The sequence below is a fragment of the Spodoptera frugiperda genome, chromosome 23, assembly GCF_023101765.2.
Source record: "Spodoptera frugiperda isolate SF20-4 chromosome 23, AGI-APGP_CSIRO_Sfru_2.0, whole genome shotgun sequence".
Taxonomy (NCBI): Eukaryota; Metazoa; Arthropoda; class Insecta; order Lepidoptera; family Noctuidae; genus Spodoptera; species Spodoptera frugiperda.
This window is the reverse complement of record NC_064234.1, coordinates 12,134,193-12,152,303: the sequence shown is the minus strand read 5'-3', so window position 1 is coordinate 12,152,303 and position 18,111 is coordinate 12,134,193. Positions and strand designations below refer to the sequence as shown.

General features: G+C 37.7%; 4 protein-coding genes and 1 non-coding gene across 13 annotated transcripts in view; 3 read left to right on the top strand and 2 right to left on the bottom strand.

Annotated features, from left to right (window-relative positions):
* The window catches only part of LOC118266652 (disintegrin and metalloproteinase domain-containing protein 11), a 432,988-nt gene extending 426,054 nt beyond the window's left edge, over positions 1 to 6,934 (bottom strand). For 6 of the 8 annotated variants that reach the window (XM_050703305.1, XM_050703302.1, XM_050703304.1 and 3 more), the window contains exon 1: positions 6,742 to 6,934. The gene's annotated coding sequence lies outside the window, so the exon portion shown is untranslated. The remainder of the gene's footprint in view (positions 1 to 6,741) is intronic. The other 2 variants (XM_050703309.1, XM_050703311.1) reach the window with 1 other exon arrangement.
* Positions 6,935 to 8,680: 1,746 nt separating this feature from the next.
* On the top strand, positions 8,681 to 9,462 carry LOC118267014 (39S ribosomal protein L21, mitochondrial). Of its 2 annotated transcripts, none has more exons than XM_035580732.2 (2): positions 8,681 to 8,859; positions 8,951 to 9,462. In XM_035580732.2, exons 1-2 carry the CDS (start codon positions 8,802 to 8,804, stop codon positions 9,421 to 9,423), a joined length of 531 nt encoding a protein of 176 aa, XP_035436625.2. In that variant the 5' UTR covers positions 8,681 to 8,801; the 3' UTR covers positions 9,424 to 9,462. The 2 variants fall into 2 exon arrangements, with proteins under 2 accessions (XP_035436625.2, XP_035436624.2); XM_035580731.2 differs by having other exon boundaries at positions 8,684 to 8,859; positions 8,948 to 9,462.
* On the bottom strand, positions 9,463 to 12,695 carry LOC118267015 (regulator of telomere elongation helicase 1 homolog). The gene has a single exon (XM_035580733.2). The coding sequence runs from the start codon at positions 12,501 to 12,503 to the stop codon at positions 9,567 to 9,569; it is 2,937 nt and encodes a 978-aa protein (XP_035436626.2). The 5' UTR covers positions 12,504 to 12,695; the 3' UTR covers positions 9,463 to 9,566.
* A 217-nt stretch (positions 12,696 to 12,912) lies between these two features.
* LOC118266667 (elongator complex protein 2) lies at positions 12,913 to 18,043 on the top strand. Its single transcript, XM_035580139.2, has 12 exons — positions 12,913 to 13,146; positions 13,333 to 13,621; positions 13,845 to 14,054; positions 14,232 to 14,450; positions 14,529 to 14,770; positions 14,906 to 15,053; positions 15,290 to 15,478; positions 15,629 to 15,751; positions 16,237 to 16,402; positions 16,715 to 16,979; positions 17,257 to 17,477; positions 17,900 to 18,043. The coding sequence occupies exons 1-12, from the start codon at positions 13,009 to 13,011 to the stop codon at positions 18,024 to 18,026; spliced, it is 2,337 nt and encodes a 778-aa protein (XP_035436032.2). The 5' UTR covers positions 12,913 to 13,008; the 3' UTR covers positions 18,027 to 18,043.
* Trnap-agg (transfer RNA proline (anticodon AGG)) lies at positions 17,772 to 17,843 on the top strand. The gene has a single exon. It is a non-coding gene; the product is annotated as a tRNA-Pro (tRNA).
* Positions 18,044 to 18,111: the final 68 nt, after the last annotated feature.

The window sequence follows — 18,111 nt, the reverse complement described above, 5'->3', positions numbered from 1 at the left end:
ATGGTGACCTCGACTTCTCAAAGTGTAGATTTGTGCAGATGAAAAACATTTCGACCCTGATCAAATCCTACTTACTTAACATAAATTCTTAACTTAAATTGAATAAGTTCAACTGATGACAACACCATGTACTACTCCAACACTGACAATGTCTATAAAAATAAAACACACTAATAATGTAGTTAAAATCCAGCGAAGGAAGCTGATTCTGTATAAACCTGACCCGCACACAAATGCAGATGTTCTCTCGTTGTTTTTCCCGGCACAATTGCAGGTAGTTCTAATCAAAAGAACCGGTTGTCCATTCATTTGCAAACACAAACAGTTTCCTTTACTTATGAAATAGAGGTTTTCTTGTTTTACAATTAGACGGCTCTGGAGTTCCCAAGCCTGATTAGGACGTGGTCCATTTTTATTCGGTATTTTATCCACGCTGTATATATTAAGAGACTCATTATTTTGTGCAGTGCACTCAAGTTCTATGATGTTGCCCGTGTATTCAAAAGCATTGCAAAGGCGATTCTCTATGTTTTACATTCATTTAATTGGTTGTATCTACTGTAGACCCTGGCTTACAGGAGTTGCAGCGATTTGGGAGGTTGTTGCGGGCTTGTCCCATAAAAAAACACTTAATTGATGTAACGTTAAACTTCGTGAGCGTCTAACATTTTTACTCTCACATTTGTAGCTGCGAAATCTACTAGTGTAACTTGCAGTGTTAACAATTAATAATTCTACATTCAAACGAACAGTGACCCCAAACATCTACCATTAAACCTAAAAACAAGGTATTTATTTACTACACGTAACATACATAAACATATAGTTAAATATCCCATTAAACGATACAATATGACCATTTACCCAAAGAGTATGTAGGGGGCGTGGCTATCGCGGAAAGCACTCAGACCTTTGCTCAGTAGCCTGTTCTAGATACGTTGTCTATTGCAATTGTAAGAAATTACTCTCAGTATGTAATGAGACCCTGGTACTTTGATCCTGTACTTACGATGACGCCATTTTCCCTTTGATGATGAGGTGGGTTGGGAAGGCTTTTAGCATTGTATACATACATATTGTAAAATACATATATCAACGATGAGAGAATGTAACAGTGGCTATAGAACATCATATGTGAACTTTTTATTTGTTTCGAAGCCAATTCAAACTATAAACTCGTGGATGCATATCCAATCAATATTCGATATGTTATGCGTCATAGTACTGCATTCCAGTTGTTAAACTAAAACTAAAACGTATCACCAACAACAAAATAAAGCAATTCACAATAACATTAAAAAGTTTCCTCACACCACAGGTTTTACTTCCCACACGAAGCAGATCATATTCTTAATAAACGAACGAACACATTACCAAAAGCCAACCCCAACAATATAAGGACTGAAACAATACACAGGGGCACACTAACCTCACAACGTACCCCAAACCAAAACAGCAATTACACGAACAAAACAAAGTTGACAAAACAAATCTATAATTGTTTTCACCTGCAGTATATGAAGTCGCAAGTTAATTATCATTAACAGTGTTTAGGCTAATCCCTCGGTACGGATGGCTATGGAACCGGCCATACCCGCGACTAACGTTATCCCTTTAAACAAATTAACTAAACATAAAAGCTAACATAAAACGAACGCTTTACATCGCAAATGGTATAGTTAGAGAGTCGAAGGTAGCCGATGGGTGCCGATGATTGCCGATGTTCGAATTAATCGGCTATTTGTGGCTAGATTGGAAGATTGTTTTGTTTAGTTTGTTTTACCTTATTATTGGTGATTTAATTAGTTATATACACGTGGCCAAGTAGAAGAGATAAACGTAAAACTGTTTGAATTCCGAATTGAACTCTAAGCAAATGTATTTAGATTGCTATTAGTTTCTTCGTATTTGCTAATATAAGATTGAGAGAACGTAAAATGTTAGACTCATGTTATCCTCCAAATCTTGGAATTTTTCATTTATTTCTTTCTCATATATGTTGAAATCTTTTATGGCAATAATCAAAAGTATATTTTAACCGATTGGTCAGCAGATGACATTTCTCTTGGCAAAGAATCGACATTGATTCGCTGAGCTGTTCGACTGCGGGACGATGTGCAAACGTGATTGCTGAGACTTTGAAACAAATATTTGCTTTTAAAAAATTGCAATTCTTACATTACACAGTAGCAAGTATACGTTCATTTTGTTAGTAATATGGATAAATACTCGTCAGATCAATCAAGGAAGCCTCCTCACATAAATACAAAACCCGCTTCACAGTTTAATAAATCGCTTCATTTAATATCTGACACTTGAAATAAATAGCTTACGCAATACTCATTTAGTGTAATATTCGTAATAATAAATTGTGCAAATTATACGAGATGGCGAGGCTATTTCGTCAATACATGGCTTCAAATTATCGCGTCGTAAATCACAAGCTGTGAGGATTTTTACAACTCTCTCGGCGTTTATAGTGCGGTGTCGGGGATATGGTTTATGTGTCCGATCCACTGTCAATGTGTTTGATATTTGCATGGCTCAGCCTCGATACTAGTACACGTGTTTTGGGAAGCTTTTCACTTAGGTTCTAGTTGACTTTGGTCTGTTGATGTGATGTTTAATGTCAGGTCAAAATGCATGGTTTATATTCAAAGTTAAGGACTTGCATTTTGTGAATAGTTTAAAATTCATAAAAGAGTAATCGAAAAGTCACATGAATGATGGACGGGACATATTTTACCACATAAAACATACAATAAATGTACTCATAAAACAAAGAATATAAAACTCTATTTGACTAGTCGACCAATGGCTGGCAACATCATACAATTTTACGGTGAAATATATTTCATACGAATTCGTATTGTAAAAACTGAATTCGTTTTAGTTTCAATTCCCCATATAAAAGCGATGAATAAATAAAAACTTGGACTGGATAGCTATCATGTAGCCTACGAAACTAATATAAAATGTAATTTGTCTTCTGTATCCTTCGATACGTTATAGTTGTCACTTAATAGAATCTTTTAAAACTTGAATTATTTCTTGGAACGGTCCCACATTGATAAATATTTCTTTTACCCTCCAGAGTACATTTTATAACCCACTGAAATAAATCTCCAACGTATGACAACTCTAAATCCCGAGTGAGTACTAATAATATTTATTTCAAATAACGCCCGCACCCGTAGCTCGTAGCTCGTAGCTAATATTTCGTAACATGTCGTAGCGTCGTAGCCGGCAATAACACGTAGCGTGCTACGAAGAAATACTTGAAGCGTAATGTCAAAATGATACATATAATAATTCCTCGTATATAATGCTTTGTGCGTTTGCATTCAGATTTAATATAAAGTAGATATTTAATATATCATGTATAATGTAAAATCTCTCACGAAAACATGAAATTATTGTCTGTTTCGTTAGTCCAGTATATGTAAACACCACGAGGTCGTACGTTAGGTGTCTAGATTAACTAAATTGTTTAAGAAAATCGGTTTGAAACATGCATTGTATCATTTTATGTCACAGTTATTGAACAACTGACGAAAGTGGGTTATTTTAACACGTCTTGACCAAATCAGTGAGCTAAAAAGTGTTGTGGTCCAGTCTTTTCGCCAGTTTTGCATAATATCTGTGTACCTACTGCTAGACACTTTTGAAAAAAGCTATACAATATTCCTGCCCGTCCGGGCAACCAAATCCGATACCGTTTACTCGGTAGTCACATTTGTGGCCTCTCGATCAACGAGCAGAAACATAAAATCTTAACGATAAATTCTGATACATGTATTAACTCATCGCATGGTTTGTTAATGAGGACATTGCCGACACTAGCGCCCTCTCGGTCCGCCAGTAAACAGTTTACGGTTCTGATATAATGATTGAATCTGTCCGCTCCGTAAATTGAACAAGTCGTAAAGATCACTCGCCGATACGAGTATACGATGTTCTGAAGTTGCCGCCGCTTGACAAATTGTCATTTTAATCGAAGATATTACGTGCGAACATAAAATTATTTATTTTTATATTACAGCTATTTATGTAGATGATGCTTGATTTATTTTGCTCTAAATGTTGATTGGGTTCAAAATATTAAACAGCGCCGTATTTAGAGTCATTTAACGATTAATTAACTTTTAATATTAGATATACAAATATCTATTATATTACAGTATCTGCAGATTTCATGTTTTCACTTGCAAAATAAAGCTTATCTAGAAAATATAATTATAAAGGCTTGTGAGGTAACATACAATATACAGGCTGTAAAATAAAAAAAATGCTAGAATTCTTTTTTTATTCTTATAAAATTAATTGTTTTAGTTTTCATATAGTTCATGCAACATCAGCCTTTAAGCAGTTGATTACATAAAATAGACATTGAATTCCCTAACTTTTTGAAAAGAATACTCTTTTTAACTCTATATACAGTATACAGATACTGTATATAGAGTTGCATAGTAATGCCAGTATATCACATATTACCATATACCAAAATACTAGCGTATATAAGTACGTACACGGTTCTCGTCGATACGTGAAGCAACGCCACATTTTAAACAAAATACTTTATCCATGATACATTCTGTTGAAACTGATTCATAAAACTGAATTTTATGTTAAAAGTATTTTGCTCGTAAAACCAAATTTTCTGTTTTAATATTTACAGCATATTTCACTCTTTGTGAATATTTATTGAGTTAATATTCTTATGTGTTTAAAATAAATGTTCCCTGAAGGAATTAATGGAGGTTCACTATACGATGGGTGCAGTGGCTGGGCAACCGGCAGCCGTGCAACGTGTAGCGGGTTTCCCACACGGAGCAAGTCTTTGTGCTAACCACAAATAGTTATTTCGGGTCTGGGTGTCATTTGTATGTGAGATTGTGTGTTTCTAAACGTACACACGACACAGGAGAAAATCCTAGTGTGTGGCAATGTTTTTAAGGAATTAATGATTGCTTTAATACAGCCAGACTAACTATTTCATTGACTACACTTCGTTAAAAGTACCCTGTGACCTGTTAGTAATAAGTAACCATCGTATTTAACTTGATTGACTGCACTTAACTTCATTTAATTACTAATCAACAAATATAATTGTGCCATATTCTTGATTTTAAACATTAGTTATAATTCGGTCAATCTCCTATTTTTCTAGTTCTTATTTCTAATTCCCGTGATCTCTTTTATTTTGACACATTATATCCGAAACCACCAAAAACTGTTATATGCCGCTATGATGATTGAATTTGTTACTTTGATTTTTTCATATTTTAATATGTTTAGGTCAAGATATAAATGGCCACGGTACGGTATTTAGAAACAACAGAATGACCGAATTATGTTCCAAACTGCGTTGACGTTTAAAACATCGAAATGTGATTGTTTTTGTAACCACTCTAGGTATGGGATGTCAATCAATTTCTCATTACTAGATAATTATTCATCAGAAGAAGATACTTCTCTATGAACTCTCAAGTAAAGAACCTTCTCTGTAAAAAAAAACCTTTAGACTAACACACTGTAGATGCGACCATCTACTTTCACATACCTACCTACATACATACACAGACATCCATGTTTCGTCACCATTAGCATGTCAGAGGTTGAAATATATCAAATATTGAACAAAACCTTCCCCCCTCCCTCCATTATCGAAGGCCCCATAGATCGCCATGACTAAAATGAATAATGAATTCATAATTTTGTTCTCTTCATCCGTGAACCGAGTCATACTCATTTTATTCGCTACTTGTTTTATTAACATTTAATGAAATCTGAAACATTTTGAAACGTAAACAAGTCTCTATAGTAGTCTGCTCAGTATAAAACATTTTACTTCTCAACTATGCTGTGCTCATTCCTTATAAACGTGATTATGGACAAACTGTATCGGTCTCATGGCAATAAATTTCAAGACATATCCAACGTAGGCCTCTTTAGCTTACCCATATTTATGTTATCTCAGATAAGACACGTGTTCTTACCCGATTACAAACTAAGCTTCCGTAGCCCAGAACAAACTCACTACCCATGGACACGTGACTGTACGAACACATTTCATATTCTTCTCGAATAATCCTACAAATACCGTTTCTGTTAACGTGAGCTTTTATTACTGACTAGTTACATAGTCGTCTACAGTGCTACGACGCGCTACGACTTGCTACGAGTTGCTACAAAATGCTACGAAGCTACGTTCTTACCGTATACGTTGATAACCATAATATCTATGAATGTAAATGAAGATATTTGCCTCAGTACGCTCTCTGACGCTCCTAGCTGCCGCCAAACTTTGCCAATATCGCCTTCAGTTCAAGATGATACCTCAAAATTAATTAGAAACTGTTTGCTTTATATTCTGGAGCACACACCTTGCCCTACACCTTTATATTGTACCACTTCACGATATTGGATTCCTTCGCGCGTAATCACTACCCCCCGTCCTAACCTAACATTTCTATCTGCGACTGAGTTATGTATGCTCGAGCTCTGTGGCGACGGAACCCAGCTCAAATTGAGGACGTGTGTACACCGAACCTAAACGTCACGCGCATTCACCCGTAAATATTCACGAATCGAATCGCATCGCACAGACGATCTGTTGTCAATGAAGTGTCAGCAGCGCATGCCTGGCGCACCTGCCGCAGGTGATGCTGGAGCCTGCCGGGCCGGCGGCGGACATCAGGTCGGAGAAGAAGCTCACTATCACTGGTCTCTGATACTGACCGAAAGCTCGAGGCGGCAGCGCCGCGCGTGGCGGCGCGGGGAGAAGGGGCCGGTGTCCACACCACAACACTTCACTCACACGGCAGCGCGTCGAGGCCGCTCGCGCGTGCACGCGTCGCGCAACATGGCCGTGCCCGTGCCAGCGTGCAGCTATCGACCGCGAGCCGGCCGCGCGCCGCCCAGCGACTGACGCGGGAACCGTGCGCGCGCACCGGCCGAGCCACGCCGCCCGAGCCTCGCACACCCCCGCCCCAGGCCGAGAGCGCTGCCGTGCGGGAGCGGGCGAGCCTTCCCCGGCAACTTTGCACGCTTCTTGGAAAATCCCGCGTTAGAACTCGTTCCTAACTGATTCTGTCGATGTAAAGCAAACAATTCTCCGTCCGGACTTAAATACCTTTTTCCGCAAGCAAGCTTTAAGAGCTTTTAACTTATCTAATAATCTGTTCGAAATCAGTTTCTGATATTCTTTCTAAAAGTATAAATAAAACCTACGTAACAATAGAGACGTATATATAAAAGCCCATCGGAATAATCCAATACGTCTCCGGTGAAACCTGAAACGATAATTACATACGTCAGCGGACGCACACCCCCGTAGCGCCCTAGTGGCGTGTCCCCTTGCTCCACAACAAGTCCGCGAGGCGTCGCTCTCGTGTTTATTTTCGGCTGCGGCCGCTGTGCCGAGAGCGCCGCGTGCCCGCCCGTTGCCATGGCGACGCGCCCCAGACGCTGCCGAAGCCTCCCGAGGTAGGGCGGAGCGTTCCGAAAGTAGAGCTGATGTATCAAGTAACTGGCATACGAATGCGAATAGAGCTGGATATTTGAATGTAGAGCGACGCCGACGTGAATACTGAGACTTTAGTGTAATCCATCAGAGGACGGCCGCGGAGAGCCTGGAACTGGAATAATAAATAAAGTGTTTCGCTGAGGGATGAACCTAAGCCGCGGATGTCATTGAGGGCATTACCGCGAACTTTGCCCTGACAGCTCCAATACACTTTCCCGCTCCTCGCACGTACACGTGCCGACCACAGATTGCTTGCTAGTACTTATAATGTCTATTTTTAACATTCATTTTTCACCATTTTTACTATAACTCTCGATTAGAAGAGGACAAGCATTATTAATAACTGTAACTTAAAATAGTAGCTGGACAACCGATAGCTGTATCGTGGGTTCGATTACCGCACGTAATAATTGTTTCAGGTTTGAGTGTGTTGCGAATGTGAAATTATACGTTAGTAAACCAACCCACGACCAGGGAAAATAATTGAAAATATCCTGGTGCAGAATCCGGAATCCTTCGAAAACGTGACTCCACAAACGTTGCAACGGTTGCAACCACTCGACCAAGAAATTAATAAGAAAGAATATTTATTAATTAAAAATGTGCCTTATACCCTAAACCTCTTTTATTTATCACATTTTACACCACCTCAAAACCCCTTATCAATTATCATGCAACCACTCAACCAACGATATACAGTTATGTTCTCACAATAAAGTTATTTTTGTATTTTATTAAATATTTTTTAAACAATCATTAAATATTTTTATTATTATTTAAATACATCATTAGCGCCATCTTTCCATTAGTGGAAGAATTATTACCACCAACTTGAAATGAATAGATGTACCTGTACATCATAATAAAATTATTATTAACAAGAATAATATCATTGTCCGTGAAAATGTAGGTCGTTGGATATAATATCTAACCCAGTTTATTTTTTAGAAAGTTAAAAAATAATAAAGTTAAATTTGACGTATGCTATCTTTCACGTTCATTTTTCAAGAATACAATTTCAATTTAACTTTATTAATTCTTTTGTAATTAATTTCATTAAAACTAAAAGATATTTAACACTAGACACAAAACTAGCTCACATAAATGCTTGACTTTCTTAATTTCTGAACGCAAATGTGAACGTCATGTCAGATTCTCCCATTATTTTTATTATCTGTGGGCTAAACGATTTTAGGTTATGTGGGAAATATTTTGAGGGCCCACATAAATAAATATAACTTAAAAATTTAAAGATTACAACTAAATTACGAAAATGGCTCTAATAAGAGCCGGTTTGCAACGACTAGCCAATGTATTCAATGGAGGACAAGGTAAAAAAATTAGTAAATGGATCTTCATTAACGTTGTTTCGGTAGCTTTGTTCTTCATTAGTTATATAAAAACATTGTTTCTTTACAGCAGGTGTACTATCAAGATTTGTTACAAGCCTATCTCCAGTTGAGTCTAAAACAGTCCCAGAAACTACGAAGGATGTGATAGCGGAATGCAATAACCTCATTGAAAAGAATGCTTCAAGAAACTTTGCAATCGTTCATTTGTTGGGTAAACAGTGGCGTGTAACCGATGGAGACCTACTTGTTGTCGAAGGTTATTGGCCTCCTAGTATTGGGGACAAAATCAGATTGGATAAAGTCTTAGTAGCTGGAACAAAAGACTTTTCCCTCATTGGAAGGCCTTTAGTGCAACCTGGACTAGTTGACGTGACAGCCACAGTCATATCCAAGGGACTCTCTCACACAAGAACTCATTTCAAAAAGAAGAGGAGGAAGCAATTCATGAGAATAAACTTTTATAGATCACCTCAAACTATTTTGAGAATAAACTCAGTGGAGATAGCAAATAAGATCAATGAAGCACCCAAAAATGTTTTCTAGTTGTATGTTTTATGTAGATAATAAACAATAGAGTTATAATATTAGTTTTATTGTGAAATTAAATTTAATAACCATTTATTAAATTTTTTTCAAACAATTTATTCTAGTCAAAAAATTACTATATTTAGTTGTACATAAAATAATTAGCTTAATTTTACATTATCACAATATTCTTGGAAAGTAACCTTATGTTCATCTTTTAAAAATCTCTTCATGCCTTTGAATAGATAAAACATTTTATTGTTTTCAAATAAATTAGAGAGCACCTTTAGAAAAACTTCATAATCACCATTTTTCTTGTATGCTGAAATAGATAATTGGAACTCTTTATATTGTTCTGCTTGTAGAAGCACTTTGATTTCTTTGACAAAATCTATCAATGATGTGGGAGGTACTTTCTCAACCACTTCAGTATGCGAGGGTTCCCCATTCAAATTCTCTTCAAATCCAAAAGGTTTTATCTTCAACTTTTTCTTTTTTACTATTTGATTAGCCACATTAACTTCTGCAGTTCTTTTGTGGATAGTAACTAAAGATTGTGAGGATGATGACTGTTGAGATTCTGCTTGATCTATAGCACTAAAAAGGTCCTTTGTAGTATTAGGTTTAAATTCATTAACATAGGCAGAAGCTTTAGCATTTTTATAAAAATCCATAGAAAAATCTGCATAAACTTCATTTGAATTAGGATATTGGCTAACAGATTTTTTAATTGAAGATTTTGATACAATTCTAGAATTAGTGACAGGAAATGAAACACCACTGGCATGAATTGGGCCAGAATCAGCTTTGTCCTGCATTCTAGATTCATTTGGAAGCAGAGGTTTCAATCTGGGGGCTGGCAAAGTTGTTTCAGCATTTTTGAAAAACCTGCATATTTCACTAACAGTCTCTCCAAACTTATTTGAGACATTGATATGGTCTCTCAGCCAAGCAGATAACTGGCTTTTCAGTTTTGGACTATTAAACCTACTGTCACAAAGTAATATAGCTCCATAATCATTTTGATGCCTTATGACTCTTCCAATAGCTTGATTTACAGCTCTTGTTGCTTCCAAGGAGTACCATTCATCACCTGATAAAAACTGTTTATCTTTAGTCCTTAATTCCTCTAAGTATTTCTTTTTCAGGATAATTCTCGGATCTTTAAGTGGTGGAAATGGTAAGCCTGTGATGATGACTGCTCTACCATTCATGTCAGCAAAATCTAAACCTTCTGATACTTTTCCTCTACAGACAGCCATAAAGCATGCTCCTCTAGTGCTGGGATCACTTATTTTACTATAATAGTCATTAATTATAGTGTTGAAGGTGTCTTTGCGCTGAGGCTCAACAAATATAGGTTTGATATTATTTATGCTGGACCAGATCCCCTCATTCTGCCACATTTCTTGACATTTGGTCATTATAGGATATGATGGAAAAAATACCAGCAAGCCATCTGGAACAACTCTGCAAAAGCTAAGAATTGTTCTGCCTAAAGATGAAATATATTTAGGATTGTCTCTGTTCTGGTAATTAGAATTAAGCTGTACCCCATCAGGACCCTGGCTCATTATTTTAACACATATTTGATTTGATTTTACTATGTGAGGGTTTTCCAACTGTACCCCTATGGGAATACCCAGTTCGGATGTTAAAGGTTTTAATGGAGCTAGTGTGCCACTTGTTAGAATGATACTCCTCACATTCTGTTCAATTAATTGTTTCATTCCAAAACCTGGACTAAAACACCAGTAACTCAACACTCTTTCAGCAGACTTCGTGCTTGTTGTTTTTAATGCTCCCCAACTGTCAGTCTTCTTATTATTCTTTTTATCTTCAATCTGTACATGAACTTTGTAACACATTTTAACTCTCTCCTTATAAGCATGTGTTGTCCCACTGAACACCACATTTAATAAATCTACTATCTTCTGCAAACCAACTCCTTTGCGCTGAAAAGGTGAAGAACTGGCTGTAGACAAGTACTGTATGAGATTCTCAATCATTGTGATGACAGCCATTTGATTGTGATCCCTGATCTCAGCTTTTGATAACAATTCAAAAATAAAACCACCAGGGTAAGTAGTTCCTTCACTTCCAACAGTGATCTCATCAATAGCCTTCTCTAATGCCAGCATCATTTCTTTTAAAACACATAAATCATCACAGGTGAAATCTTTAGGCTGGCTGTCCACAGTCATATCCATCTGATCCTCATTAGCTGCTGCCTCACCAAAAGATCTCATCACATGTGTAATCTCATCAATACACAGAGCAACATCTGTTGTTCTAATTTGCAGAGATGCTGATTCTTCACACATTTTTTCAACATTGTGAGCTTCATCTAAAATAATAATATTATTTAAAAGTTCTACACCATTAGCTCTCCTTGATTTTGGATCTAGAATATAATTGTAAGGCATAAATATAATATCAGCATCTTGTTTCAGTTCTTTTGATAAATAGTAAGGACAACACTTGAGCTTCTTTCCCACAGTAACTAAGTCTTCTATGTCTAATATTTCATCACCTTTCACAGCCCTGTCATCTTTCTTAGATTCAACATTATTATAAAAGTGGCATGTTCTTGATTTTACTCTCAGCTGGCACATGTGAACTTTGTTCATGTTGTTTGTCTCCTTGGATACTTCCGGATGAATACACATTTGATCTCTGGAACCCAAAACTGTGGCTTTTACATGCTTGTAACTTGACCGTTTCAATTCTTGCATAGCTTGTGTCAATTGCGAATGTGTTCTTGATGAGTATATTATCTTTGGCATACCCCATGACGTATTATCTTTTGCTTTCCCTGCTCCAGATTTCAAAGAATCTTTCAGAGATCCACTAAAGTTACTATGCTCGGAAAAATTGCCAACTTGTGCATTCATTTGTAATTGGGCCTTTTTAACAAGTAACCAGGCTAATGAAGAACATAGCAAACTGAGGGTCTTTCCGGTACCAGTTGGAGACTCCAGTAATGCGTTAGTATTGTTCTGCAGACTTTCTATCACACGTTCCATGTATACCTTTTGAACTTCATACGGTTCAAATGGAAAAGTCACTGGTATACCACAAATCATTACTTCAGGCATGATTGCTGATGTTGTTTATACACTTTATCACTAAATACAATCAAAATTATAAATACAAATTTCAGGTTCTAACAATAACTCATGATATTCAAACTGGGGCACAACGAAATGACAAATAAATAAATAATAACCCCTTGATTCATTTTTATGTCGTCCATCAAGTAAATGAACCTTTTGGCGCCAAAGAAAAGGAAACGTTCGATAGTTTGTATTCCATGTTCGAAACAAATAATTAAATTAGTTTACAGGTTATCAATTCCTCACGTCTATAATTGAAGTTAATTATTCTGTAATACTGTATTAGTTTCTAATAATAATTTCATATAAATTTATTTACCAATATCAAATCATTGAATTAAAATTAGTTTGAAGATTATCTCGAACGCATTATTACATGCTCAGTCAGTCATATGGTGAAATGTCAATGTCAACCATATGTTTATAATAACCTCAAAATTGATGTTTTTGAGGTTTGATCGCTTTTGTATTGTTTTTATTCAATAATATGACCGGCAAAATGAAAATTAATGTGGAGCAAGTGTATACATCTGTCGCCTGCAACCGCACTCCGGAAATAATCGACTGGAATGGACAGGGAGTCATTTGTTTTGGTGCCACAAACTCTGTTGTTATTTACGACACGGTAAGATGCAATGTTTTTATTGCATTTGTTATCCTGAGATATTGTTGTTACATTCTATTACTGGCTATAATTATATTTAAGCCTTAAATTTCCAATATATTAATTCACTAATAAGAAATTTACGTAAATAAGGATATTAGATTTGTAACCTATTTGTTTTCAAACATATTTCTCATTTAATTCCAGAATCTCAGGGGCACAGACCCTCTAAAAGTATTGAGTCACCATAAATCACAAGTAAACACTGTTAAATGGCTGCGTAAACCAGATGGAAGCTGTACTGAGCTGATTTCTGGGTCTGCAGACAAGACTGCTGCTATATGGTCCTTGGTGGACGGAGTATGGAAAGTCACTAACAGCCTTGCTGGACATACGGATGGTGTCACTTGTATACATGGGATTTATAATGGAGATGAGCTTCTTGTTTATACAGGATCCATTGATTCTACTGTCCGAGTTTGGGAACGGAAGGATGGTAAATATTATTCCTAAATATTCTGATAAGAGTGGATTATGTCTCGTGTTCAATATTGCTGTATTTAATATTTATATAATTCTCCTAAATCACCTAAAAATTATGCTTTACTCACATAAATACATTAGGAAAGATTTACTAGTTACATGGAAGTAGACTGCGCGACAGACAGTAACACATAATCAAACATCAAATCATAATCTATACCAAATTTTTGTTTCAGGTGTCACAGTACACAAGCAAACTATAAACTTGAACTCCGGTCTCTGCCTGACACTCCATGCACACATCCTACCCACCTCACACAAGCCCATACTATTCTGTGCTCTGGATGACCACAAGATCCATGTGTTTGTTGGAGATGAGTACCACAGGGTTCACACACTGGCTGGTCATGAAGACTGGGTGAGGGGGCTTGATGTTCAAGATGTAGGTGAGTTGAAAGTTGAACTGTTATCAAACAGGCTACTGTAGGTTTTTGGTTACTTACTGAAATAAAATTATACAAACTAATCATACAAGATTAAGTAGATTAAATAGTTAAAATAAGTAAGTTAGTTCCTGGAATCCATGCATAAATTACTAAGGTTATATTCTTCTAATTTCACAGACAACTCAACGATTATGCTAGCATCTGCCTCCCAAGACACATACATCCGTCTCTGGCGGATTGAGAAGCATGTGAAACAGCAGGTCACTAAGGGTATCAAAGTGGAAGAAAAACTGTTCCCAGCATACGAAGAGGACTGGTCTGTAAAGTTGGAAGCAGTTCTGGCTGGACATGAGGGGTGGGTGTATGGGGTGCAGTGGCAACCGCCTGCTCTTGGAGGTAGGTGACAAATGGTTGTAAAACAAAATACTAAAGTAATCAAATAACCTATGCTACATGATCAATTATCTTTTTCAGAATTAAACAAAAAGCCAATCTACAGACTGCTGTCTTCCTCACTAGACAAAACAGTCATCATTTGGGAGCCAGAGTCATCTCCCAGTAAAGGGGAAGGGGATGGGGTGTGGGTAGAACGAGTAAGGGTAGGGGAAGTGGGGGGAAATGGGTTGGGATTCTACGGCAGCAAGTTTGGCCCTGGTGGTAACTCGTTCTTAGCACATGGATACAATGGTTCCTTTCATATTTGGAGGTGTTGTAAGGTAAGGCCAATTTGTAATAGTTTTATGTAAATTAACATTGGTGCGGGTCGCGGTTTGAATCTTTCAACTTTCCTACCTTACAGTTACATAAATGTGAGTGATGCAAGAATTCATTTGTTCCACCTCTTTTTCCAGGAGACTGGTCAATGGCAACCGTCAGTGGTGTGTGGAGGCCACTTCAGCGCAGTGGAAGATGTGAAGTGGGAGCGCCAGGGACGATACCTCATGAGCGTGTCGGCTGACCAGACTACCAGAGTGCATGCGCCCTGGAGGACTGAACTTGGTAAAGTTATTTATACAACATACCAATACATTTTTTATAGGGAATACGGGTCTAGTAATCTTAGGCAAAAAGGATACCCTGACTATAAAATCAGTGTACGAAATTTCAAAAGTGCCATTGAGAATCACCAGGTTATAACAAGTTATAACGAACTACATACTAGACATGCACTATTGCCGGTAGTCCGGCACTACCCGCACTCACTTCACTCTCACTCTCTAACATATCTCCCTCAGGCACAGAATGGCACGAGATAGCTCGTCCTCAAGTACACGGGTACGACCTCTCGTCGCTCGCGCTGGTCAGCAGCACGATCTTCGCGTCCGCTGCTGAGGAGAAGGTCATCAGAGTGTTCAAGGCACCACACAACTTCGTGCAGAACTACCGGAATATTACTGGCGAAGTCATCGAAGGAGATACTGGAGGTAAAAAAAAAACTTTCTTTTTACATCTTTCAAAACTGCAGACAAAATTTACCAACAGAAAGACAGACAATTTTAGTGTATTACTTTTCAAGCTAGCTGAAGAAAACCAAGAGAATAAATTAAATATGAAATAATAAATTAATCGTTCAGGTCCGGAAGGCGCAGCGGTGCCCTCGCTAGGGTTGTCAAACAAGGCGGTGTTCATAGGAGAGGACGAACAGGGCGACGCTGACGATGATAACGACGGGTACTTCGTCCCAGTTGACATGTCAGGTGAGTTTACAACAATAGTCATACCCTTTTTTTTTGAGGGGGGAAATCATCCAATGACTTATCCCGCCTTGGGTGAGGCGGGAGGGAGTGTCAGACTCTTACTGACTAAAAACCACCCCGTTCCTTCTCCTGCTTTGAGCCGGAGCCCCGGTAACCTTTTACGTTGTCCGCACCTCCGGATCGGGCATCAGCCCTATTGGGCTCTATCTGTGAATAGTCATACCCTACCTATACAATCTGCTTGTCCAATCTATTGAAATATACGACTTACTGACGTCAACTATTCGAGATCGACGTCCGTGCCGCGCACGCTACTCAAAAATATGAGTCCCGATGTGACTTGAAACACGTCGAATATTTCACGTTAGTCTTATATTCCAATGAACAATACCTTAATTCGTTTTGATCGTTTATGTTAGCCATACAAATGTAAAATCCGTTAGAAACCACAACTTATTTTCAATATACTCTGTTTCTCGTTCCAGAGCCCCCTACAGAGGAGACTCTAATGCAGCACACGCTGTGGCCGGAGCTGCAGAAGCTGTACGGGCACGGGTACGAGGTGTACTCTCTCGCAGCCAGTCCGGACGGCACTCTACTCGCCTCGGCCTGCAAGGCTACTACTGCTGAACATGCTGCTGTATTACTATGGTATGGTTATATGGGCTTTTTTACAATTAAATTTAAGGTAATGAAGTTGGAACCTAAAATTGACTGCAATATGGTATCATTCTGTCCCGAATTAAAAACAAAGTAAAAACAAACAACAACTAAAAAGATGTTGTCGTTTGGTTTTACTTTGTTTGATGGTCTACAGGATTCTGTTCCATTAGTTATTATAGTAACCATCAGTTATACTAATTTGAATTCCAAGTTTTGTGATATTATTTTTTGTACTTCATGATAAATCTGTCTTCTATATTTAAAAGTGAAAATATCACAAAAAGTCTTATATTTCCACAGGGACACCACAACCTGGGAACAGAAACAAAAACTAGTTTCCCATCAACTGACTGCCACACAGCTAGCATTCTCGCCAAACAGTCAGTACCTAGTCTCCGTCTCCCGCGACCGACGTTGGACCTTATACCAAAGGCAACAAGACACAGATTCGTTTGAAATAATCGCGAACACGGATAGAAACAATGGTGTGCATACGAGGATCATTTGGTGTTGTGCGTGGACGCAGGATAGTAAGGCTTTCGCTACTGGATCTAGAGACGGAAAGGTATGTAGCATATTAAACTAGAATTAAATTCCATCTTTTAAATACAATCATCACAATAACATTTCTGCTTCTACGTGAACAACGCACCGCGGCCGGGCTTAATTCCCGCACGGAACAATTCTCTTTTGTTGTTGTGATAAGTGTGTAAATAAGATTTATAAGTATGTATGTCGATAAACGCACCTACAACACAGAAGAAAATCCTAGTGTGGGGCAAAGTATTTTTCTTTTTATAAAGATTACTACAAAGCTCATCTTATTAATTACTCGTTTTCAGGTGTGCATTTGGTCAGAAATGGGTCCGACGAACACTTCCCTAGGAGCGCATGGTCTTCTGGGCGAAGCCCTAGAAGTAAAGAACATGGCAGTAACAGCTTTGGATTTCGCCCCTCACGATGGCCCAGGCCTCATACTGGCTGTTGGCTTCGAAACTGGTGTTATCAGAATATACCACTTTACCGTTGAAGGCTGGTTTCTTCTACAAGAACTTGATAATAGGTGAGTTAGGCCAGTGTATGTTTTTATATGGCCCTGTCGACGTTGCTTTTAATGTCCATTTAGTACCAAAGGGTAGTCATAATTTTGTCCATTCTTCATGGTCAAATAATAGTATTGTTATAAGTTTTTAAACTGTCATGGTCACTAACCTATAGTAATGTTTCTTTTAATTCTCAAATACTTTTGTCGTCCAATCTGAGTTACTCCAGTAACAGTAACAATCTCGTCTTGTTAAATTTTTTGTAAAGAACTTACTGTAAAACTAGGCTCGTAATTTCGCCAGGTATTACAAGCGGCTCGTTGGTCTAGGGGTATGATTTTCGCTTAGGGTGCGAGAGGTCCCGGGTTCAAATCCCGGACGAGCCCAAATCTTTTTGTTCTTTCTTACTGTTGTTTTATTACATTTTTATATATTTTTTCAGCGCGGCACACCATTTAGCAGTGAAAAGATTGACATTCAAGGCTACCGAAGGAAATAAAATGATGTTAGCGAGCTGTGGAAGCGATCATCTTGTTAGAATATACAGTATTGATATAATTTCAGAATAAAATATATTATTTTATAACTTATGTAATTTTATTTATTTTGTGTAGGTATTTAAATCAGTTATAACGTCAATCATTAATCTGTATT

Bases quoted from the DNA above. Each gene is read 5' to 3' on its own strand.
- LOC118266667 (XM_035580139.2), top strand. From the start codon at position 13,009: ATGACCGGCAAAATGAAAATTAATGTGGAGCAAGTGTATACATCTGTC. The intron at 13,147-13,332 runs GTAAGATGCAAT...ATTTAATTCCAG, and splicing joins CTGTTGTTATTTACGACACG to AATCTCAGGGGCACAGACCC. The intron at 17,478-17,899 runs GTGAGTTAGGCC...ATATTTTTTCAG, and splicing joins CTACAAGAACTTGATAATAG to CGCGGCACACCATTTAGCAG.
- LOC118267014 (XM_035580731.2), top strand. From the start codon at position 8,802: ATGGCTCTAATAAGAGCCGGTTTGCAACGACTAGCCAATGTATTCAAT. The intron at 8,860-8,947 runs GTAAAAAAATTA...GTTTCTTTACAG, and splicing joins TGTATTCAATGGAGGACAAG to CAGGTGTACTATCAAGATTT.
- LOC118267015 (XM_035580733.2), bottom strand. From the start codon at position 12,503: ATGCCTGAAGTAATGATTTGTGGTATACCAGTGACTTTTCCATTTGAA.